General features: G+C 41.7%; 3 protein-coding genes across 3 annotated transcripts; 1 reads left to right on the top strand and 2 right to left on the bottom strand.

Annotated features, from left to right (window-relative positions):
• Positions 1–1016: 1016 nt before the first annotated feature.
• On the bottom strand, positions 1017–12073 carry LOC130176311 (mucin-2-like). Its single transcript, XM_056387325.1, has 3 exons — positions 11935–12073; positions 3280–6880; positions 1017–2243 (listed from the first exon to the last, which is right to left on the bottom strand). Exons 2-3 carry the CDS (start codon positions 6872–6874, stop codon positions 1534–1536), a joined length of 4305 nt encoding a protein of 1434 aa, XP_056243300.1. The 5' UTR covers positions 6875–6880; positions 11935–12073; the 3' UTR covers positions 1017–1533.
• A 109-nt stretch (positions 12074–12182) lies between these two features.
• LOC130176314 (lysine-specific demethylase RSBN1L-like) lies at positions 12183–22555 on the top strand. The gene is made up of 8 exons (XM_056387327.1): positions 12183–12672; positions 12936–13055; positions 13547–14235; positions 18274–18411; positions 18548–18690; positions 18896–19063; positions 19273–19384; positions 20012–22555. Exons 1-8 carry the CDS (start codon positions 12183–12185, stop codon positions 21731–21733), a joined length of 3582 nt encoding a protein of 1193 aa, XP_056243302.1. The 3' UTR covers positions 21734–22555.
• Positions 22377–24933, bottom strand: tmem60 (transmembrane protein 60). The gene is made up of 2 exons (XM_056387345.1): positions 24775–24933; positions 22377–24543 (listed from the first exon to the last, which is right to left on the bottom strand). Exon 2 carries the CDS (start codon positions 24372–24374, stop codon positions 23970–23972), a length of 405 nt encoding a protein of 134 aa, XP_056243320.1. The 5' UTR covers positions 24375–24543; positions 24775–24933; the 3' UTR covers positions 22377–23969.
• Positions 24934–25259: the final 326 nt, after the last annotated feature.

Genomic DNA, 25259 nt, shown 5'->3' with positions numbered 1-25259 from the left:
GGTGTGAAAAAAATATATATTTGGTGTATTTTTAGCAAATTGAATTTTTTGTTAATTTTTTTTTCATATTGGACATAATTTAGACCTTTTCTTAGCATGTTCACACAGTAAACTATTTAACCATAAATAATTAGATTTTCAATCTGAACTTCCATGGCCTTGGTTTATTTTCTGTAATGAAAACATTTTCAAGGTAATAACCCCACATTCCCGCCCTGCTTTGTGCAACATGTACAGATTCTCTAAACTGAAATACCACCTGTCCACACGTTTGCTAAATCAGAGCCCACTGTAAGGCCCTTATCACATCCGTTGATATTGTGCAATTTAAGTGCATATTACCAAAGAAATTTTCAATTTATTTAGCAAAAAAAATGTTGGTACACTAAAAGTCTGGATATTTCTGCATCCAAGAACTGCAGTGGGGCAGAAAGCTTTAGTTGCCCAGTATGGCCAGTTGATAATCCAGGCTTGCAAACAACACATAACAAGCACTGAGGAGTTCCTTGTTTTTCACCCTGTTGTATAGAAATACTGCACTGAAGATAAGATCAACAAACCAATTAATCAAGTAATCTTTACAGCTCAATATAGTACCAACACCTTATCCCTTCACACGTTTTTTTTTTTTGCTTTTATGTTGAAAGCAAACTCTTTTACTTCCGGTCTCATTCAGCGTCACTGTAGTCATCTTGATAGACCGGATGTAGAATCTTGCATAAACATAGCGCCGTCCCCTTCTAGTTTTGTCCAATCAGAAGGCCTATTTAAGCAAGTTGCATGTGTCGTCATTCTTTCCGCAAAGGCTGTAGGGAATTTGTGTCCTGCACTTGCATTTATGCGCCTCCAAAGCTCCACTGACTGAATTGGGTTTCTATAGTTTTCTATAAAGTAAATCTGCTCAATCGACTCATTGTCTAATGTTGATATAAATATGTAATTGTTATTAAGTCTATTGATCATTTTGTACTTTAATTTGCAGCTAATTTCAGCAGGCAAAACAAACGAATACAAATCATTTATGTAAATTTATTTTATTTATCTTAACAAAACGAACTTTATTATAAAACATCCCAAACAGCTTCAATCAACATCAATTGGCTTTCCAGTACTGTAATAAAAAAACATCCGTCTCTGTGCTTCATACCTGTCAGATTCAGACTAGAAAAATAACAAGAGGATTTCTCTCTGTCGTCACTGAACAAATTCCTCTCATATAAAGAAAAATAACAACGTTATGATATATTAATATTAAACGGTTATTTAAAAAAAGATACTATGTAACAAGGACTACAGCCTTAACTATGTACATCCTCAGTTATTGTCATTAAGTTGTATACAAACCAGTAGGCTATTGCAAAATCAACCACCACAAGGCGGCAGTATTGTGTAAATGGTGAACAACAACTGTGCGGAGATTATGATAGGTTTTATTAAAACTGAAAGGGGCACCTCAGGAGCTTATGGTTGGAGTTAGCAGTTACACCCTTTGTGTTAATTTTGTTTTCAAACATGCCCAGACAGACTCGCAGCTCATGGTGCAAAGCCTTTTGGTCTGATCATCATCCTGACAGTTTTAAAAGACCGTCTGTCACTGGTGGGGTAATACTCTGTCGATATATTATGCCACGTCCCCCAGAAAATCCCATCCCGGACTCCAGTGTACGTTCCCACGTAGTATCTCCCGTTGAGGTTTGCAGCCATGCAGGCATCAAACCACCAGCCGGAGCTGTAGTAGGCCCCGCAGTTCCCGGAAGGATAGCGGTCATTGTCCCTGTCCGGGGTGGTGAACGGCCTGTTGTTGTGATCATAAGTTTTGCTGAAGCGGAGAGCATCACCCGCGGTACCAGAGTAACCTCCTACTGTCAGCCTGTAGCGCAGACGCTCACTTGCCACCTTGAACTGCTCGTACTCTGCATACTCCATCACTGCGTCAAAATCCTCCAGCTCCACCCGCAGCACCATGTCCCTGTCCCGGGTCAGCAGGTGGATCATATTGTTACCCAGCCAAAACTCTCCTCCGTCCAGCTCCCCGAAGCCTGATCGGTACTCAGCCCAGGTGCGGTTGAAGCTCACGCTGCCGTCCAGACGGCGCTGCACGAGGGTCCATCCTCCTCCACCCAGCTCCATGTCACAGAACACTGGGAAGGTTTTGCTACGGATGTCAGGGGTCACTTGGTACACTCCGCTTTTTGTTTCTCCTCGGAGCAGGTGGTCTGAGCAGTCTCTTTTCACCGTGGTGACTGCAGAAAAGGGAAATTGGAAGAAAAGGATTATGAAAACTTTTTTTTTTGTCTCAAATTCCTCCAAAAGCAAACTAGCCCTTCCTCATGGAGGAAATGAACTAACTAAAGTCCTGCTTCTTCTCATATAATGCAGGTGAAATTATCACTGCAGCTGGGATGCAGCCGTGAAATGTGTTGGGTGAGGTCACAAGTGCAACAGGTCAGTGCAGAACTACTTTTCCACCATAAAAGATTGAGTGTTTTTGGAGCCTTTCTAGGTGATCCTCCACAGTAGATACACGTATAAAATTTTAAATTAAAAAAAAAGTAAGTAGTAAAGATCAAATGAGTTAACTGCTTTGATTAAACACAGGTGTACAGTGTGATGTAGTCTGTAAAGAATGAGTTGAACAAATGGGATATGGGAATCTTCTTGACCTACATCTGTTACTGTATGATTAGCAGGCTGTTAGTTGTTTGATTGATTCATATGCAGTGTTTGAGCTCAAGTGTCAAACTCATAAACTCAAACTCAAGAATCGATAAGATTGATTTGGTGCTAAATTATTCACTTACTGTAAGACAGCTGCACTGAAAGAGGTTTTTAAGCAGTGAGTCTATGCATACTTGTGGTTTTATCCCTCACACACACATTATGCACAAGTATGCAAATTCCTCCTTTGACAAATAATAGCTGTGATGTATAGCACAAAGATGATCTCACACACCATATAATTATATTATGATTCTTTACATGAGAGTCATTAGAGCTTACATGTGAGCCTCTTACTGAAAATCCTTTCAGCTCCGGTTATACCCATTTGCCTTTTTAGTGAGAAATGCAATGAAGGCACCTATAATACTAATGCACAGCAGTTCTTTAGTCGTTTTCAAGCTAAAATTCATTTGTATTCATCTATTTTGTGTAGTGAATATTAATAGCCTACATAAAGCAAGATTAAAATCAAATCAGTGTTATTTGCTACCATACATCGTATGCACACAAAGACAAAACTTGATCTGCTCTGTGACAGCATGAAATAATTTGTCTTGCCTTTAAATGGTATCCGTGTTGGCAGTTTGCGGTCAGGCCTGTTGCCTCCCTGGTTGTACTCAGGGTGCTCTTTTGGACGCCTATCCAGTGATGGTCCACTTGGACTCAAGCTGTTATTGATGAAAGCAGCCACCTGGTTGATTTTCACACGCAGCTCACGTGTACTGGGAGTGGAAGACTCAGCAGCGGAGGGCTTGAAGCCAGAGGTGGCAGGGGTTGTTGACCTGAAGAAGTCAGTTTGTGCACTGGGGGAAGGGACTGGAATCATCATTTTCCCTGGATCTGGAGTTTGTTTGGGCGCTGTTTCCTCCACATTGTGAGGTATCTTAGCTTGTAAGCCGGTGTCAGTATTAGAAGCTAGATTTAGCTTTGTGGATCCTGGAGTGGTGCTAGGGATAACACTTGGGAGGATCCCACAGATGATTTTGTTTGGTCTTGTTGTCATTGGGATCGATGATGGTTGACCGGCTGTTTGTGGCCTCAGATCAGACGTAATCCTGCTGTTTGGGCTCATCGTGAAGCCTTCAGGGAGAGTGTGAAGGAGAGGGAAGGGTCGAGTCTCCAGGCTGCTGGAAGTCTTTGCACCCAGAGTGACAGCAGTCTGTTTTATGGGACCAGATGTAGGTGGCATGTCAGTTTGAGAATTTTGGATGCCATCTGAAGTAGTCCCGCTGATATGAGGAGGATCTAAATCTGCTTTGGTCTTTGGGCTTGGCTTTAGTTGCACCGCTGGTTTTAGCCTTTGAACAGATGTTGCTCCTGGCTTGAGAGTAGGTGTAATTGGTGGTCTATGTCCAGGGGGAGGCCTTGGTTTGGATGTTTTGTTGGATTCTGCCTCAGGGATTTCATCAGGCACAGATTTTGGGTTGGGATTAGGCATTTGGCCAGGCTGACGTGTTTTAAGGCCCTGATTTGTTTGTGGTGCTTGGCCAGGTTTAGGGTTCAAATTTGGTTCAGTCTTTTGGCCTGTTGTGGGCTCTGGATGTTTTTGGTAAGGTTCATGGCCAGGTTTAGGGTTTTGGTTAAGAATAAGAATGTTCTGGCTGGGTTCAGGCTTTTGATCAGGGGTAATATTAATACGATCAAGTGTAAGCTTTTGTCCAAGTGTTGAGACTTGGTAAGATTTAGGCTCAGGAGAAGTATTTTCGTAAGAATTTCCCATTAATTCTGTTACAGACTTTTGGTTATCACTTTCAGATTCAGGCTCTTGAACAGGTGTGAAATACTGGTTAGGTTCAGACCTTTGATCAGGTTTTGCTTTTTCTTCACTTTTTGGCTTTTTCTCAGGGTTTTGCTTTTGCTCAGGCTTGTTTGTTTTGAGACGATGATGCAGCTTTTTCTCGTGTTTGGAGTTTTGACGAACAGTTGTGATTTCAACAGATTCAGGCTCTCGGCCAGTCAGAGGATCTGTATCAGAACCGGTTGTGTTTACAGTTACAGGTCTTTGATGAGATCTAGGTCTCTGGACAGGAGGTATAGACTTCTGATGAGATTTTGGCTTTTGATCAAATAAATTGTTCTGAACAGTTGTACGGTCTTGGTCACGCTTAGGTATTGTTTTGTTTTTCAAATTTTGATCAGTAGTTAAATTATCAGGTGATACTCTCTGGTCAGGTTTTGGAATTTGGACCTGTTGAGGGTCTTTGCCAGGTTTGGGTTTCTGGTCAGCTGCGGGTTTTTGGTGAGAAGGCCTCTGCTTTTGGTTGTGTTTTGTTTGTTTACGGTCATTCTTAGGATTTTTTAGTTTTCGGTCTGCTTCAGGCTTCATTCCAGGTTTATACTTTTCACCGGGCTTTGCTCCTCGACCTGGTAGAGGTTTCAAGACCATCTTAGTGTTTGAGCCAATGTTCGTTTTAGCTGTCCAACGGCTGCCATCTGCAACTCCTGGGAATGTAGTTGTGTACAAATTCTGACTGGGAGTTGTGCTGGTTGTAGTTGCTGTAGTTGAGCTAACTTGATCCTGGAAGCCTGGACTTGGACTTGGACTAGTTGTAGAGGTGAACCTAGTAGTCGTACTGGTTATCTGTTGTCCGGGGCCACCCAATGACCTTACTGTGGCTGTTGTTGACCTACTTGTGGCCCTAAAGCCTGCCTCTGCATCGGGGTGAGGGTGCTCAGAAATGCCCGCTGCTACACCTTCTGTGCTTAGGGTTAGTAGTCCATTAGCGGCTACCGTCATCCCTTGAGTGACATCTGGTATCAAATGTGAACTGGACAAAGGAGGAGATGGAAGAGATGACGTAAGAATTGTAGCTTCGTTTGAGTCCATAGAGTCATGTCTCGGAGCTAAACTTATGGAGGATTGAAGAGTCGGGCTGAATGAAACAAAGTCTGTCCTTTCAGTTGCTTTGTTTGATGTTAATTCTCCATCACTGTCTCTCTGTACACTCTGGACCACTTTTTCTCCTTCTGTTTTGATCTCCTTGCCTGTCTCCCTGTCCTTCTCCTCCCCCTTCCCCTCTTTTACAGTTTTCTCTTTTCCTGCATGCCTGATGCTTTCAGTCTGTTTTGGTTTCTCATTATTTCGCTCCCCTTTTATTCTGTTTTCTATTTTCTTTTTCCTGTCCTCCTTGTGCTGCTCCTGCTCCTTATTTATATGCTCATCATGGTCCTCAGACATCTTTGTTCCATCACTCCCCCTGTCTTCTTCAGTTCGGGTCTTTTCGTCTGTTTCCTTTGTTTCATCTCGCCACACATGATGGTCACTTTCTTCTGTTTTTTCCTTATTTTTTATATTAGTGGTCGTCTCTCTTTCTTTTCCATTCTCCAAGTTATCGTCTGGATCTCCCTTTGAATCCCATTTTCTACCTTTTTCTTTATTTCTTTCTGTCTCTGTCTCTCTGTTATTTTTTTCAACCCTCTCTCTCATCATACCCACTATTCTCTCATTTCCACCAGCAGTTGGCTTCTCTAACTGCCCCAATTCGTCCTTTCCTTTTGCCCCCTCTGTCTGAGTTTTTCCATCTTTTTCTGCCACTTCTTTTAAGGTTTCTGCTTTCTCATTTTCTTTTATGACCCCTTCATAGCTCTCTCTTTCTGCTTCCCATTTCTTTCTCTCTCTCTCTTCCAGAATTGTTCCTTTTTCTGAATCAGTGTTACCATCTCCTTCCATAATCTTTTCCACTTTAACACTGTCTGTTCCACACTCCTGTCTAAAATCTTTTAGTCTGTCAGGATTTCTCTCATTCGCCCAGTTACTCTCATCCTCAGGTCCATATGTACCTTCATTCAGTTTCACATGCTCTCTTTCTCTTTGCCTTCCACACTCTCTCTCAGTTTGGCTTACTGTACAATCTGCACACATCTTCCTCAGTTGATCCACATTGTCCTTCAGCTTCTGCAGATCCGTCATGATCTTCTCCAGTTCTCCGAGCTGCTTTGGCAAATGAACAGTCAACGGTGGCAGACTGAAGAGGTAGGGGCATGTGTTCTCATCCTGCCCCTCTCTGCACAGCCCCTCAATTTGCAGAGTTGCAGTGCAGGGCCCAAATCCCTTAGCCCCCAGGAGGTCTCCTTCACCAGAGTCTGCTGTGGTCCAAGAGAGGCTCAAAAAGGCCAGCAGGGTCCCACATACGCACAGTGCTGTTAACCTCATCGCGTCCTGAGAGTAAATAGTGAAAGGAGAGACAGGAGAGAGTGTAAAAAAGATCCACTTCAGTTTGTGAAGCACAGTGACAGTGAGAGGAGGAGGTAAGGTGGGAGGGAGAAGAGGAGGGAGGGGGAACTGATAGAGCTGCTTAGTGAAAAGCAAGTCCGTGAGAGAAATGAGGAGCGAGACGCTTTGAGAGGGAAACAGGTGAAAAAAAAAAAAAAAACAGAGCGAGAGGAGGATTGTGAGGATGTACCTCTCAGTAGATGGTGTCTGAGATAGTAGATGATAATCATAACGCGTGAGGGAATGGTAAAATATTTCTACTTCATAATATAAGCAGAATTAGTCGTAACACTTAGAAATCAGTCATGAAAAGCCACAAAATGTGAGAGCTACAGAATGTATGTCTTCTTGTAATCCTATTATTACATTCCAATTTATCTTCCTCCTAATCACATCATGTAATGAAGACCATTTGTAATGCATTCTCACTCCATGCTGTAATGATAAGTATATCATGGTCTTCAGTATGCATATGTGTCACAGTTGCTTTGGCAGGCGCTTCCCAAGCTTCCTGTCAGTGGGTCCTCAAACATGTGAAGGGCAGATGCGACAGGTCAAAATATGCATTTGATATAAATAAAATATTGGCTACTGGGGCAGAGCCAAGAGTTTGTTCCTCAGATTTGTAAGGACATATTTCATTTTACTGTAAGCTGTGTGGTTTTGTTCAGATTGTGAATAATGGAAGTCAGGAATGTCAGATTTATCCGAGAAGGCCGCTTGATTCAAATGCTTTTCCAGGGGAGAGAAATTTCTCATGTGCTATTAACTGTATTTGGACAGTACTAATCCTTGACAAGTGTAGAGAATCAGTGAGGCAATCTCTGGGTGGAGAGGCTAATCTCACTGTGTACGGACTGTACGTTCATCTAAGATTGGGGCTTTTAGCTAAGTCATTGTGTCCACATATAGTCAGAAAAAAAAGAAAGAGAGAAAACAGAGTCACATGAACTAAATGAGGCATCTGCTTGGCAGGGAGTTTAGATAATGAGGCTTTAGTTTCTCAGACCCGGGGTGTAAATGTCAGTCCCACCACAGGATATGAGATATGAGTGATAGCATGCAATGCCTGTGTTTGATGTTTCTGAAAATTGTCCATTTTTGATGCTTGTTAGACCACTTAAATTGTCTTATTTTTAGACTGTGATGAAACTGGACCCCTGTGTATTTTTGTCTCTTTCACTGGATGCTTGCTCTGAGCGCACGAAGCTGGAGAGATTTCTCAGCTGTCCTTTAATAATGACAAAGGAAACCATTTGTTTAGTGAGAGCACTGTGGGAATCATCACATTAGAGATGAAAAATTAGTTCAGGTGGACGAAAGAAGGTTTAATAACATCTTGTAAGAGCATTTTTGAAATGATGAAGTTTGAAATTGAGTTCAGTTCAATTTTTCACTTCAGAAAATAAGCTTTATTATGCTTCAACTAACTATAAAGGCTACTAGAGCTATTTAGGCCTTGTAGCCTGTGCATACATACATACAGTATGTAGTAGCTATCTATCCAACTCTCCTCTATATGACTTTACATTTCAAGTTGGACCCTTCCTCCTTCCTCTTTATGAATGCAGCTATGAGCTCATTTGACATTTGATGACTGTTGGCAGGATAAAAGCCAGGAATAAGAATCCTTTCACCTTTCACTGTCTCTTCAGTACTCCAACACTTACACTGGGAAATAGTGTGAGAGAAATGTTTACACTCTCAAGAGACTTCTGTCTGAGCACTAGGCTGTATTGATTTATTATCATAGAGCCACATCTTTTACAACACAGCCAAGCATAAATCTCAGACAGTCGCTGCTTTACCGCCGCGAGCTAACCTGATGCACAGGTTGCATGAAGAATGAAAATGATTAGAAGTTAGAATACGGTTGATCGAGGTTAATAGGGTTGATTCATTTGATAGTCAATCTAAATGAATCCTTTCAGTCCTCCGCAGCTGCAGAGTACAGCCAGGAGCTCTATTATTCCCAATAATACCCTCACTCCTGGCTTTACCCATTTATGGACAGCAGTGTTTTTTCTCCTCAAGGTGCCCTCTTGGGATACAGTGTTTTGAATTCCCCTAGTGAGCTGGCTTGGCCCACTCTCTGTCCTGGATTTTGTAAACATTGTGGCTTTTTTCCATACAGACTAGAACAAACATCTGACCATCAGTCTAGCTTTGCTGCCTGGGCTTCCTGGCAGACCACTTCATCTCCATCCACTTTGGGCAGAGGAGCCATTGTCGTCGGTCAAGTCTGTTATGTACATAAGGGTCCCATTTCCAACTGAACTTGAGTGAACCCAACAACTGTCATGGTGCAGCACCAGCCTCTTGTAACACCACACTCAGTCTGTCTGCCTGAAGGTATAAACCTACCTTGAAAATATTACTCACTGTTTGAATGCTGAGAACAAATAAACATGTTCATTTAGCAAAACAGTTACATGATACAACACCTGCCTTAATCCTGTGGATCAATGTGTATCCATTTAAAATTAAAGTATCACTGTGTCCTGCCTATCAAACACACACAGACACACACACACACATCCATATTCACATGAATTGTCCATTAATGCTTCAGTAACTGATTCATTCCTTTGCCATGTGTGAGAATGTTTTTCATCGGTCAGTTGACTGATAGTGACTCTTAAAAAATGAAACAATCAAGTGTCCCTCACATCTGGGCTGGATTTCCTACAGCTAGCCAACACCAGATAACGTCAGGTCAATTTGTTTCTATTCCAAAAGCCTGGACTTCATTAAGACCTTGTTTGAAATTTGTATTTAAGAATCCTTGTCCTGATGAAGGATATGAAAAGCAGGCAAAACATGGGAACAGGTTATCTGCTGCTGTCACCTTCTGCCCAACGGGACTGAGCTCTGAGGTGAAAGGGGACATTTTTGAGACCCTGGTATGCATGAGAAATAAACAGGTATTTTTCAGTGACAAGAGGTTATTTTACATTTTTAAAGTATGTTTTGTAGTTAACTTTCTATAAAGGCGTTAAATTGAAGCTGCTTTGTTTTCCATCATATCATCGTACTATATCTCTTTCTAAATGGATTTGCACTGTATTTTGTATATTTCACAGCTGTGGTTAATAGAAACCATTCATAGTACACAGTGGGGACTAGATGGGGATGGACAGAAAGGTTTGAATGAGTGTTTTGCAAAAACCCCAGTTTTTTGACCTTTCCTTTTGTCTGTACCAATTCTACAATAATATTTAGAGGAGACTTTATGCCGATAATTAATTAGAATGACAACTTGTTGTATTTTCCAGAATACTAAAAGTTTTACTTGCCACACTGGAAAAATTACATTACAAGTATAAGTCCTGCATTGAAAATGCGAAACTCATAGGCTAAGTATTATTACCAAAATCTACTTAAAGTATCACATTAAAAGTACTCTGTGCAGAAATGTATTACTGAAGCAGTTATTTGTGTTGTAGGTGGTTAAGGTGGAGCCAGTTATTATGATTTCATACGCTGTTTTATATTTTATCATATGTTGGGGAGGTAAATAAATTTTTTTATCTGCAAACTTGCTAAAGCTGTTAAATGTGATGGAGTAAAAACTACAATATTTCTCCCTGAACTGTTGTGGAGTAAAAGTATGAATTGGCATATAATGGAAAAAACACAAGTAAAGTACTAGTGCTTTAAATTTGTATTTGAATTGTAAATGTACTATCCACCTCTGCTGAAGCTGCAGGATTACTCTCTGCACTGCCTCGTGTTACGGGAACCAAAAATAACCTTTACTTTATTATCCTACTAACTGTGTCTTCTTCTCTATAGCAACTGTTTATAAGTGTCAGAGCTCACTTTAACATTCACCCAATGAACAAATTTGGGTCAAAAGAAATAAACAAAGCTCATTTTAGAGTAAGCCAATGTCAGCACTCATGAACATGTGTACACTTTCCAATCTCTCTGGCAGATTAAAACTTCTACTTTAGTGGCCGCAGTTTCATATGAGAGCAACATATAAATGGATGTGGACTGAGAGAGAAAGGATCATTTGACAAGGAGAAATTTAATTTTCCACATTTTTGCAGGATTTGTTTCTGTTTTCTGTCATAACAAAAAGATAGCTTTCAACGAGTGTTAGTATTTCATGAAAGATAGCATTAAGGCATCCTATTGAAAATTTAATCACATAATGTTGACATTTAATGAATAATAGTACTCAGATCTTGGATGTAATAAAAACTTGTCTTGTTGTGTAATAGAAGAGCAAATACAATTTCAACCAACACCTCCCAACATTTGTGTGTGCAGGAGCTTTAGTGACACAGATTCCAGGATCAGCGAACGTGATGATTTTCACGGAGGAAAAAATGCTTGTCAATATATTTCCATCACTATACTGCCACCTAGAGACATGTTAAAAAATATCGCAGAATAAACAGAGACTATATTGCTGCAACTAATGAATCCATGAGAAAACTTTGATAAACACCGTGTAAAGCTAAGAAATGGAAACGAGACAATATATCGTCACAAAAGGTCTGCAGATCTTTTGGATAAATAAAATGGTATGTTCTTATAAAATTGGTGGTTGGTTATTGGTTGGTTAATTATTTACAACCCTGTACATAAGAGTTTTTTTTCCCATTTTCAGCCATTTTAAAATAGTCTATGACAAGATTAAAAAAAAAACATTTGCAATATACCAGCTATTTTTGATAAAAACACAAAATGCAAATTAGGTGTAGTAGTAAATGTATCAGCTATGTTTTTTTCGATGTAATTTTCAATTAACAGCGTATTTTGTTGTTTATGACAGTTGTAACATTGCAGCCATCATATCATTATCACAATCGGAACAATTCATTTCGCTACTGGACTTAGCTTTCTCGACTCGACTAGAGGACTAATATTAATAACTCGACGTCTGTGATTACATTGTTTGGTCAAAATAATCAAGCGATTAAAGTAACATTTCCACCATTTTCCGTCACGTTTGAGAACTGAAACTGTCCAGCAAAGCCAAAACTCACAAAGAAACGGAGACCATAAATGCCTCCTCTGCGAGTAGCAGGCCACCTCTCTTATATTCACGGAAATGTTGCAGGTAGTGTCTGCACAGGTATAATACAGTACAGCTCTTCGTCCTGCAGGCTGTAAATAACACCCCTGTCCGTCGCTCTCCGTCCTCCATGCGTCTGACGCAGTTCGCCAAGCCCCGCCCCCGGCCTGGCTCTCACGCACCACTTACGTCCGACCGTAAAAAATAGAAACTTCCAAGATGGCCGAGTCCGTGGACTCCATGCATTTCGCAGCAAACAGCAAAACAAATTCCCCCAAACCCCTGATAGCCAAGCGGCCGCCGGAGAGCCGACCGCAGTCTTCCAGCGACATTTACCCACCGCCCCCCAAGAAGGTCCGGGTGGAGGAGAAGGGCCTGAAGCACAGGAAACTGAACGGAGAGGTGTGCGCAGGGGAAAAACACAACGGGAAGCAGAGTTGTGGGAGCCCAGCGAAATGGAGTTTCGGCCCGGCCAAGGCGAGCCACTCCGCCGCCGCCGCGGGGCCAGCGACTCCCGCTCGGAAAATCTTCAAAATCAGCAACTTCCTCGCATCGCCTCTCAAAGTGAAGAAGGCGAAAGAGAAACGGCACAAGGAGAAGGAGAAAGGCGGTGAAGCGCAGCGGAGCTCCGCCGCGGGTGTGGAGAGAGTGAGCCCAGCTAGCTGCCATACAAAGACCGAGAACGGCGACGTGAAAATGCTACAGAAAGGTAGGACAGCACAGCCAGCCCGCTCACCCCATGACTGTGTTCAACCAGGTTACCATCTCATTAAAAAGCCTACTACTCCTTATACTGTAATAAAATGATTTATTGAATTATTACATAATTTGCTCTACCGCAGGCCCCAGTATTTATTAGGCCCAGATGGGGATTTATACACGTGGAAATGTTTGTTCATCAGTAATGTCTCCGGACTTGAATATAACAGCATTTCACTTTACCCTGTCTCTTTTTTTCTCCTCTACTCTCAGATCATCGTGTGAAGGAGAAAGACAGAGAGAAGAAGAAGAATAAAGAGTGGAAGAATCATAAATTGCCACCTGTACATGACATTGCAAGAGAAAACGGAGAAGTGATTTCTTCACAGAAAGGTAGGAATCAGACGTAACATTGATCAGCTGGGGTGAAAAGTGATTTTTCATTATTCGGGGTTTAACTTTGAATCACATTAGCTTCTTTAAAATGTTTTACCCACATACAGTTTTAGAGGTGTGACTTAGAGATCCAACTTTGCTCTTGTATTAGTAGAAAACAAGTCAAATCATAGTAGATGCATCCAGTTTGATTAAATACCTAATATTAAACAGTATGTCAGAATGTGTGAGGGAAATGTGATTTCGTTTTTTAGAGAGAGAATTTAAAGTTTGTGCAAAGTAGAAATATTAAACACGCATTAATTTACAGGTACATTAAAACATAGCCAAATGCCCTTAATTTTACACAAAGTTGAAGTTCAGGTGTAACCCCAACTATATTAAATTGTTATTTGAAATCTCCATGTCAGCTACAAATTATAGGTCTTTAATGATGCACAACATAATACCTGATCTGTAAAAAAAAAAATTCTTATCCTCTCTCACAGAGCCTAAGGAGAAACCCAAAGCTGGTTCAGAGGAAGACCTCCTGCTGAAGAAACTCAAGAAGAAGAAGAAAAAGAAGCACAAAGATGGGGAGCGGGTGAAGGAGAGGTACAGCCCACCCAAAATGTATCATCGCTCATGCCAGACGGTGTGTTCAGGAGTGTCTCTGGGTCTGCCTGAATTCCTCAGTCGAATTAATGGGAACAACAGCATCGATGGCAGCGGTCTACTCCACACCACCACTGCTCCACAACAACACCATCAGGATCCTCCTGTCACTGCTGCTACCTCCACCTCTATCTCCTCCATGGTCAGGGACAGGCTGGGCTACAACTCCCTGCTCCACTGCACTCCAGCGCCAGGCTTGCCCGGTCTAGAGTTTGGTCATCTGATCCACATCGAGCAGCAGGCCAACGGAGGAGCGTCTGTGGTGCACGCCTACAGTGAGCAGCTCTCCTCTCTGTCTCCGGCTGAGATACAGCGCTTCGCCCAGGAGTTTGTGACCCTCTCATTCAGTGAGGACGAGGCCCAGGCTGCCTGTTTTGTGATGGGTATCATCCATGGAGCAGCGTCCTACCTCCCAGACTTCCTGGACTACTTCTCCTACAAGTTCCCCAACGCACCAGTGAAGATGGAGGTGCTTGGGAAGAAGGACATAGAGACCACAACCATGGTCAACTTCCACTCTCAGGTGAGATTAATGTTTTGTATTGTATGAAGGCTCTGTGTGCCAGAGCGTGCTGAACTATCCACTTTGTTTTTGTGTAGTTTCAGTTTGTTGTCAGGAGGTGTGAGCAGCACAGATTCAACTGTCACAAGCTGAAACAGCACATCAACAGTTTCTTAAAGTTTTAAGGTTATCTGTACATCAGTCTTTATCCAGGCTGTTTATGGATAGACCTGTTCACGCTGCAATGGACCGTCTTTACTCCTATGTTCAAAGTGTTTCAGCATCCAGGTTCTCTTGTGGCGCTGTAAGCCCTAATGGTGTGTGTCACGTCATCTGTTGTCACGTATGATTGGTTTCTAGAAAAGCTCGAGTGGCTTGATAGTGACTATGACACTTTCAGTTGGAGTTGTGCTTTCATGTCAGCCTCTGAAGGTTGTCCTGTAGAAAGTTTAATTATATATGAGTTCAAAAATGTTATTGTATGCTTTGTAGAAGTGACAGCGACTGGGTCTGCGTTCACAGACAGTTGCTTTCACTTGATTTTTTTCTGAATTTTTTTTGTTATAGTTTCTGATTTGTTTTTCTTTTTTATTACTTTCCTTTCATACTGAATAGATAAGAAAATGTATTTGACCCTCTTTTATTTTCTAATTTGACAAGATATAAAAAGGATTTTGCCATTTACAGATCATAAAATTATATTATGAATACAAGTGTAGACTGCTCAGTCTGAGATAAATAATGTTTTTATAAAGCATTTATCTTCGATTGTTTGTAGAAATAACCTTTCATGAAATAGTTTAGTTTCAACAGAAACCTCCAGTTTTACATTCACAGTTAGTGTTTCCCACCTGTGCATGTGTTAGAAATATATTAACATCAACTCTCATAATGGGGCACAAATATCTGTAGAAGTTACAGGACCTTGCTTTTTAAATTATTTATCAATAATTACTGAGCATCTATTTATAACTGCCATAAACGGCTGCATCCTTACAGTTGCTGCACCTTGCTCGACATGAATAAGAAGTCTAATTCACCTGAGACAGCTGTTTGTTAAATTATATTTTTCAAATTTAAAATAAGGATGTTAACGTTTACTAAAAATCTAATTATGTTCAATTTGAAATTATGAAGCCACAGTGGCGAATGCTCCTCGAGTTAAGTGAGTGATAGAATCATGACTGCGTTCGCTGTTACACTGACATGATGTGTCAGAATCACAGAGTTTCTACCGGCACTAAGCTTACACGTGGGAGTAATAGCTACATTATTACATGTATTTTATTGCCCAGCTTGGTTCAGTAGACTGAAATATGCGCTTTTTAATAACACAGCATAGTTTTATCTCAGTGTTTTGTTCCTCCGGGATGTGTGTCCCAGACCCCGGGGGTCTTCAGTTCTCACTTTGAGAATCACCATTTTAGAGCTTCTCAGACAGTGTCTTGTGATGCAGCAGCATGTTTTGATTTAGCTGTTTTTCTTTTTAAACAATTTTTATCAAAGTTTTTGTATGATAAATAGAGTCAAATACACTTGACCTGACAGCAACAACATGTATAGATGGTGGGTATCCAGGGCAAATGTTTTCACTGTTTGTCAAATGTTCAAACGTCAAAGGCATTCAGTGGGCTGGAGGTCTGCAGAGAGTACAATGAAGAGGTGTCTAGTCAGTCCTTTGAACGTCACCCATTCCAGAGTGGATGAAATATGAATTGGTTTCAAAGTGCAAACTTTTCTTCATCTGTTAAAAGACCCTTCTCGTAGGCTTCTTGGGATTATTTGACCTAGGGTGACATTTAGACTTGGGAGTCTTGAAAGAAGTTGTTTGGAAATTACTCTGCCTCAGTAAGGCTCTTCAGACATTATTATGAACAACTGCCTTTTTTCACAGTTAACACCTTGGCGGTAGTCAAGTAAACACTTACAGGGCAATATCAACTGAGTCGGTATCTGGTGTCAAAAGACAAACACAAACTCTTGTTCCCACTGTCGTTATCACATCTCCTACTTGCAGTGTGATGCAGCTCTTAATACAGATCATACAGTTTTTCGTATTCATACTCTGTACTGTTTTGCTGGTAATTCATAACTTTTGTTACATAGTAACACCGAATTGCCTGTACAGTTTTGTTTGTAGTAACATAGTAATACTGTAACATGGATGCACCATTTGGTACAGTTTGTTTTTGGTCATGGTTTGAAAATTATAACTTGGCTCGTACCGTGCACTTCCATTCATGGGTGGCATCGTCGATTGTACCTCCTGTCATTCTACATGTAAGACATGTCACTATTTTGCTGTGTATGTATACACAGTAGAGTAAAGTTGTAATGTTAGCAATTTGGCTTATTGAATAATATCAATACAGAAAACTACAGCAATAAACTAGGATGGCACTCAGTAGAGTGCATACCTCCGCCAAGGCCAAACAATCCTGAGAAATTGGACTGGCAAGAAAATGTAATGGGTTCTTCCGTGGTCCATTCCCCATCCCCCCGCCAAGTTTGGTGTAAATTGGTTTCAGTACTTTTAACGTAATCCTGCCGACAAACAAACAGACACAGGTGAAAATCATAACCTCCTTGGCAGGAGTGATGAGAACAAAAAATGCATACAAGTACACAGTCAGTGCCACTGTTGTCGTCATCACTAATCTAGAAAAGGCCTCAAGAAGAAGAAAAAGCCAGAGATCGGTGGACACCATGTCACATGCAACTTATGAACCAAATTACATTTTGTTTTAAAAGCCCGTAAATTATGAAGAAAAGGAACTCATATTTCTTTCAGTGCCACCTCAAGGAAGGTAAAACCTCCGTCAAGAAGGAAACAGATTAAAGTCAATATGATGAAAGTCTTGTAAGATGACCTCAGCTTTCTGTTTTTAATATGTATATTGCACATATACAGTATACAATAAAACTAAATTAACACATTTCTGACCAAAAACAGAACATTATAAGCTTTGTAAGGGTAGATGTTATAGCAGGGCTGTTGTATTGTGTTGCATTAGATTGTAGAGATGTACCTAACGATGTGATCATTGAGTGTTTATTAATATTGTATTTATATGTCATGTTTTTTTACTACTTAATCAATTTTTTTTTTTAAATTCCAATTTATTCTTATGAGTTATATCTTAATACCACGTAATTAGAGGTACAAGTGGTGGACACAAGCTCATGTCATTGCCTTCACTTAAACACAATAAAGGTACATCTTCAGTACAGTACATTACATTATTACAATACAACACATAATGTGCATACGTCCGCCAAGGCCACCAGATCGGATTATTATCTGGATCTATACCACATTGTACAAACTCATAGATGTCAACGCCATAAATATGATCTGTATATTATTTCCGGAGTGTGAGGAAAGTAAGGAAAGTGATTAAAACAAATTCCTGGATCAGCCTATTTGACCAGATTGGCACCTAAATTTAACGGGTTCTTCTCTGGCCCTTGTCCCATCCATCCCCCAAGTTTGGTGCAAATCAGTGCAGCACTTCTTGTCTAGTCCTGCTGATAAACAAACAAACCAACAAACAGAGGGGTGAAAATGTAACCCTCTTGGCATAGTTAACTAAATGTTCAAAATGATCATAGAGGTCCCTAGAGAATCCCCTTCACAATGTTGAAGTGGACACGTTCACTCAGCTGAACCCTTGACGATTGTTTTCTAGATTTGATAGTATAATCCACAGTAACTGAAAATTTCAGTTGGTTTTTCACTAATTTCTCTGCAAGACAGTCTTTCATTCCTCAGAGTGACGGTAGCTGGTGTTGTTCACTGCTGTGTTGAGATTTGCCTCCCATGATGACTAGTACTCTACTTACGACCTAAATCTTAGTATTTAAGGCTCTGTTAATGCTGATGGTACTCTTAATGAGTGCTTTATTTAAGGATGGTGCACACTAATGTTATGTGTTATGTAAGAGTTTTGAGTGGCAGTAGACTACATGCTGTTTTTGTTGTAGATTTATTATAGTTATTTTTATTGATACCTGTTGGATGAGAGTCTAATCTGTTTCCTCTGCGGTCCCCTGCTGCAGGTGAAGCGGACATATTCCCAGGGAACATACCGTGCCGGGGCCATGCGGCAGGTCAGTCTGGTCGGGGCTGTAGATGAAGAGGTTGGAGACTATTTCCCAGAGTTCATCAGCATGTTACAGGAATCTCCTTTCCTGGAGGTTAGTGTTTTTTATCATGTTTGTGTAAGTACTCACCCCTACAGCCGGAGGATGTGTGAACATCTGCCTTACTTTTCCCTGTGTATTGCTGTGAGTCATTATGTAATTTGAAGTTTCACACCCTGTGTTTTTGCAGCGGACTCTTCCCTGGGGAACGTTTTCCAGTCTGCGGCTGCAGAGCCCCACTGAGAGTGACGACGGCCCCATCATGTGGGTCAGACCTGGAGAACAGATGATCCCTTTGGCGGACATGCCAAAGTCACCCTTCAAAAGGAAAAGGTGTGTGTGTAGATATTTAGTCTGTAAATGTGTACCAGTGCACAGGTGTTCTCGTCTCACCAGCTTCTTCAATTAGTTTCAAGTAGAGCTGACATAGCAAAACCACATCTTTAGTAAACATTTTATCTCTTACCTGCACATGCTATGTACATGTACTTTATCATGCCTTGAACTTTACTGACTGTTGTAAATAAATATATTTTAGGTCCACCAATGAGATAAAGAACCTGCAGTATCTACCCAGAGCCAGTGAGCCCCGGGAGATGCTGTTTGAGGACCGGACAAGAGCCCATGCTGATCATATTGGTCAGGGGTTCGAGAGACAGACTACTGCTGCTGTAGGGGTGCTGAAGGCTGTACGCTGTGGAGAAGAGTGAGTACACAGTGGGGTCTTTTTCACTCACTCACACACTTTTGCATAAAATATAACCTGACTTCTGTGTTACCCAGAACACACTGGTAAAGCAATAACAAAGCAATAAAAACAAATGTCTGAGAAACACAGTTTGTGTTGCTGGTTGTTTGTTGTGTTCAGATTTTAACTCAGACCAATGAAACAGGATTTTGTTTATGCCATTACAGCAGTGACGCTCCTGCCCGGATCACCAAAGATGTTGTGTGTTTCCACGCCGGAGATTTCCCAGATGTGGTCATGAGACTACAGCTGGACCTCCATGAACCCCCGCTGTCTCAGGTAGGTCAGATTAATTAATCTGCAGCAGTACACGGCAAACACAACTTGATACCTGCTTGTGAAACACTCTTTAAAGCTGCAATTTTCAGAATTATCACCCAGTTGCTGTTCCCTTAGCTCTGCGGACTGTTAATGTCTTTCAGCCCATTGTTTTGGTGTACGCGCACTATTCTCATCAGCCTGGTTCCCAGCAATTAGCAGCTAAAAAGAGAGATATCCCTGACAGGAGCGAAATATTGGCCTTACAGTCGCCATGTCAGCAGAAATACTACAAATGTTGCTCCATGTTGGCTGCATCTGTAAAGTCGACTTTATACTAACGTTTGTCATATTTAATGTGTCAGTGTTGTGTTTATAGCTTGTTGCATAGTCCCACAGTGGCCAAAAAAACAAGTAATGCAGCTTTAAATGCAAAAGAAAAGCCAGAGCTTTTCTCTGACATGCCACATACTATATTCTCTGGGTAATCTGTTTGGAGGAGAGGAATTCTCCAGTATAATACTGTTAGGCCGTGAAGTACATTAGTTGTTCTTTTCTTTTACCATGCAATAATTAAAATATTTCCACATTTGCTCATTTGATTGTGGAATTACTGAATCTCATGTTTTCCTGTCACTGCCCCCACAGTGTGTACAGTGGATCGATGATGCCAAGCTGAACCAGCTACGGAGGGAGGGGATCCGATACGCCCGTATCCAGCTCTACCACGATGACATCTACTTCATCCCCAGAGGAGTTGTCCACCAGTTCAAGACTGTGTCTGCTGTCTGCAGTCTGGCTTGGCACATCCGGCTCAAACAGTATCACCAACATGAAGAGAAGGAAGAGGAGGAGGAGGAGGAGGAAGACGTGAAGGGAGAGAAGTGTACACATACAGAAGTCACACTTCATGTCAAAGAGGAGGAGGAAGACGAGGAGGTAGAAAGGAAGGAGTGTCACCCTGCTGTACATACAGTGACGAAGCTGGAGGAAGAGGACAATGAGGGAGGGGAGGGGCCGCTCTCACAAACTCCGACACAGATCTTCAAGGAGGAAGCGCAAGAGAACAGAGTCGACATGAAGGAGTTGTCAACAGCACATTCTGTACCTTTTGTCAAGAAGGAGAGAGACGAAGGTCTACTCACCCATACACTAATGGAACCCAAAGCCGAGGAAGATGAGAAAGAGGAAGGTAAGGGAGCGGGAGATAGAGGTGCAGACACATACCAGACACTGCAGAAGGGCCATGAGGAGGGTGAAGTGGATAGTGCATCCTTTAAGACACTACAGCACATTAGGAAGGAGAATGATGTGGAGGTAGAGAGGCAGCAAAAGACGACTCTGCCAGGTCAAGGTCTAAAAGAGAAAACTAAAGATAGTATAACAACCACTTATAACCCACCACCAATCAAAAAGGATAAGGACAAAGGAAAAAGAGAAAAAGATGAAAGAGAAAGGCCTAAGGACAAGAAGGACAAGGATAGGAGTAAAGAGAAGGAGAGGGATAAAAAGGAAAGGGGGAAAGAAAAGGACAGAGAGAAGGACAGGATGAGAGAGCAGGAGAAAGTTAAGGGCGAGGGAGGAAGAGAGGGTAGTACATCAACGCAGCCTTTGCCACAGATAAGGAAAAAAGAGGACGAGGAGCGGACAAGAGAGGGCAGTACAGCCTCTCAAACTTCCCTGCCTGCTCAGAGAGATGAGAAGTGGGCCAAGGAGTGGGACTCAAAGACACAACCCCATGTCAAGAGAGAGAGGGAGCATGATAAAGACAGGGGAGGCACACAGGCAGCATCTCACTTGCGGCCAGACAAAGAGGAGGCTCGAGATGCCTGCTCGCATAAACACAAGTCTTCACATGGGAAGAAGGAGAAGAGCGGCAACAGGGAGGGGAAAGAGAGCAACACGTCAAGTACGCAGGGAGTGCAGGCAAAGTCAGGGAGAGAGGACGGGAAGACGGGCACCCCCAAACCTTCGAACATTCAGGTTAAGAAAGACGGGAAGAAGGATAAGGACGTCAGCAGTAAGGACGAAAGGAAGAAGTCTTCTTCTGGTCCTACACCACCAGAACACAAGCCACCACGGACACTCATCACCTTTGACCTCTTTAAGCCGATGGAGGCTCACCAAACTCTCGCCCTTTCCTTCACAGACAGTAGACCTAAGACCCACCAACACAGTGACTCTCGAGGTTCTTCCTCTAAGCCTGGATCTGACAGTCGGACAGTTGTGCCCTCTAAAGGACCAAAAGTAAGGGACTCAGTGCAGGGAAAACCTGCCACACCCCTACAGGACACTCGGCCCCAGCAGCACTCGTTAAAACAGCCCCTGAAAACACACACACCCCAAACACAGAAGGACTTCTTACTATGAATGTCTTGATGTCTAGTCTTCTTTTTTTACTGTACAACTTACGCCAAGGCTTTGTTGAAATATTTGAAAATGCATCCTTCCTTCAGACACGAACTGTTCTTTCTAATTTGTAATAGATGAGCGGGTGCATTCCATTCCTTTGCAGACACAGCCGCATTACTCGAGTGAAATAATGAAACGAGGATGCACTCTCCAAGTATTTTAACAGTGCCTAAGAATGTAAGCTAAGTAGCTCACTTCACGTTTGTTAGCGATTGTATGTAGGCTCTATACAAAATGTTATGTGACCCGTGTGTCAGTGCCTGTGCACTACTTAGCTTCGCTCTTAAAGCACCTATTTTAGGTACTGGACTAGCCAATCTGAAAACAACCATCCTTACTCCCTGCTGTAGGAATGACCAACATTCACTGTTTGGAACATGTCAGCAAGTCACAGAGCTCCTGCTGAAATCCTCTCATTGCCATGTTGCTTTAGTCGATGGGGTTTGTTGATTATAACACTCCAAATTCGGAGCAAGTAGTTGTTTTCAGACTGGACTTTGTTTGACTCACACAGGGCTGTAAATGATACTGTATGTACCAAAACTGTACAGTATAGATGTTATTAGCACCAATGTGAGAAAATGTATACAGAAATTGCATATATTTTTTGTAAGACAAGTTTTATTTTCCATAGAACTTATTTATATCATTTACTGTCTGTTTTTATTTGAAACCAATGTATGTGAAAATTTTGTTGTAAATACATTTTATTTCCTAAGATAAGACTTGGTAGTGTGATTTATACTCTGATCAGAACCTCTCAATAAATGGTTCAAAATATTGACTTAGTCGATGTTAATGTCTCTCCTGCATTTCATACAATCAAGCTTTCAATAGTTGTCTTTTCAGCTACTTCAGCAGCTTGGGTTTAGAGATGACAATGTTGGTCCATCACTGAAGGATTGATTGCCTTGTCTTTGATTACCACTCCATCACTTCAGTCCAAGACAAGATATCTGTAGATGTTCCCAGATATCTGATGCTAATATAGATTACTAATGTGCTAAATATCACTGTTCACTTGCTGACTGCAAGCAAGTTAAAATGGCCATGGTAGCATGTCATGTTGGAATGTGCCTTTCACATCAGATTATTTTGACTTGTCGTAGAGGTAAAGCACAGGTTTTACTAATAACAGGCCAACCACAGCTAAACAGTACAGTGAAAATAGGTTGCACTTATTGTAAGTCATTGGAAAAAAAGTGTCTGCCAAATTAATACCAAAGAATGAAGTGCAGCTCAAGCTTAACAGATGTTGAGGCATGACAAAGCACAGTTTACAATGTTGAGTTGAATCTGACAGTGTTGAGCTGTGCTTAACAAGGTGAGTCTGATGTCCTAAAATTGCCACAGTTCAGAGGATAAACCCTGTTGATTTAGGGAACAGCATGGACTTTTCATTCAGGATAATTATGTATATAGTTTTCATTCACAGGGATGTAACTTTTTTTTTTTTTTTAAACATGTAAATTTGTCTTTGCACATTGCAAAGGACATTTTTAATCCATTCAGTTAAAGAAAGTTCTGAATTCACATTCAAATTGTGTCAACAGAGGGACATCCTGGGATGGGTACTGAGTAGAAATATAGAAGTGAGATTGCTTACTGCATTACAGAAATGCTCAAATAGTGATATACTGTGCAACAGTGATTCCACAAACAGGTATATGGTGTGCATGCTAGTGCAGATCTCATACTGTAAATACACTGCTAGTGTCAGTGTCACACAGACACCACATTGGACACCGCATGTGTGTGTACACACAGTGTGTGTGTGCTCTCTCCATAGAAGTGAAGAGGTGAAATGTAAACCAACATTTAATGAAGCGTAAAACTGGTCATCATTTCTTTTTCTACTGTTACCCAAAATCAAGCCAGAAGGCAATAATGTGAATGCCAAAACAATGTACTGCTCATTTCTCATATTTAAAACCTGTTTCCTACACTGTGTAGAACTCACTGGGGCCTGCTTTGTTGGCAACCTTATGAAGCTTATAGCAGAAAAGGTGAATTTCATAATGACATCGACAAAGAAACAGTGTTTAATGTGGATCAGTCATGTATGGCTGATACACAGTCTGCTTAATAAGGTCAGTGTCATTTCTGATACCAATCCAGTGGATCAGATCGGTGAATTCATAGCTAGAGATGCTTCAGTATAAAAAGTCTTTGTCCTGATTTGTCCCTTTCCGGTTCAGTCCCTCCTGTAGTGGAAAACACTGTGTCCCAGCTCCACCAGCGCCCCACCCAGCAGCACCCACAGAGGGACACACACCACGCTGACCCACATGTTGGTGAACCTCTCCAGGCGGGAGCACAGTGTCAGACAGAAGGCCAGCTTCAGCAGCAGGGCTGTCAGATACCACAGCCTCCTCTTTAGGCTCTGCTCGCCATCCCTGGGGTCAAAGTCTGGCTTGCAGCGCCCTGCCATCTTCACTATCAGCATGAGGATTAGGATGGTGTCAAAGGTCCAGACAGGGAGGAAGATGAGGAACCAATTCCAGTGGATCTTGGAGTCCAATTTGAGGACCAGCATGATGAGGAAGATTAGGGCAAAGATCCAGGAAAGGAGCACTCGCTGGGCCAGGGACATCTTCATCTACAGAGGACTGGCACAGAGCCAGTATCATCCACACCCAGAGAGACTGAGGAGAGGACTGAGGACCACAGCGAAGGTGACACACACACACACACACACACACACACACACACTCACACTCACTCACTCACTCACTGACTCACTCACACACACGCACACACAGAGTGATCTGAAACACCAAAAAATAACTCATTATTCTCTGATGGATGTGATGCCATTAATGCACACATGGCAGAAAATAAGAATCAACTCTGATCAGACATCAAGACTCCCACCACCAGTGTTTATGCTTTTCATAACTAGCGTCGATGAATTAGTGCAGACCTGAAGCTACTGTCTGTTAGCAAGCTGCAGCTAACTTATGAAACCCAAATGAAAACATTGTTGAAAGATGCCTTACCACGTTCCCCAGGAGAGTCAACCTGTTTTCTTAAAACAGAAGTTTGAAAGACAAACTCTTCACCAACAACACCAATGTCGACACATTAAAACAAATAGTTTAGTTTTCACGGCGAGGAGTACAGTTTTGTTAGCTTTAGCTCACAGCTTTAGCTGCAGTAACAGCAATGATTCCGGTAGGGATTTTCAAAACAAAAGCATGTCTTTGATCGACAGTCGTATTTTATTTTGATAGATGACCGCAATGAGCCCGGTACATTTCAAAACAAAAGCAGGATTTTCTCACTTGACGTCTTTTATTTTGATAACTGCAGGACTGTAGCTGCTATTGAGGACACTGTTTTCGGTTTGAGACCTCGAGGATCACTTATTTGATTTTTTTCCCCATGACAACTGAACAACTCCAAGATGCGGCTGAAAGTTCTGGTAGAAAATCTAAAATGTCTATAGTATGAGAGTTTTCGTTTCTGAATGAAAAGCTTACGC

This window comes from Seriola aureovittata, chromosome 10, assembly GCF_021018895.1.
Source record: "Seriola aureovittata isolate HTS-2021-v1 ecotype China chromosome 10, ASM2101889v1, whole genome shotgun sequence".
NCBI classification, from domain to species: Eukaryota; Metazoa; Chordata; class Actinopteri; order Carangiformes; family Carangidae; genus Seriola; species Seriola aureovittata.
This window is presented reverse-complemented; position numbering and strand designations above follow the sequence as displayed.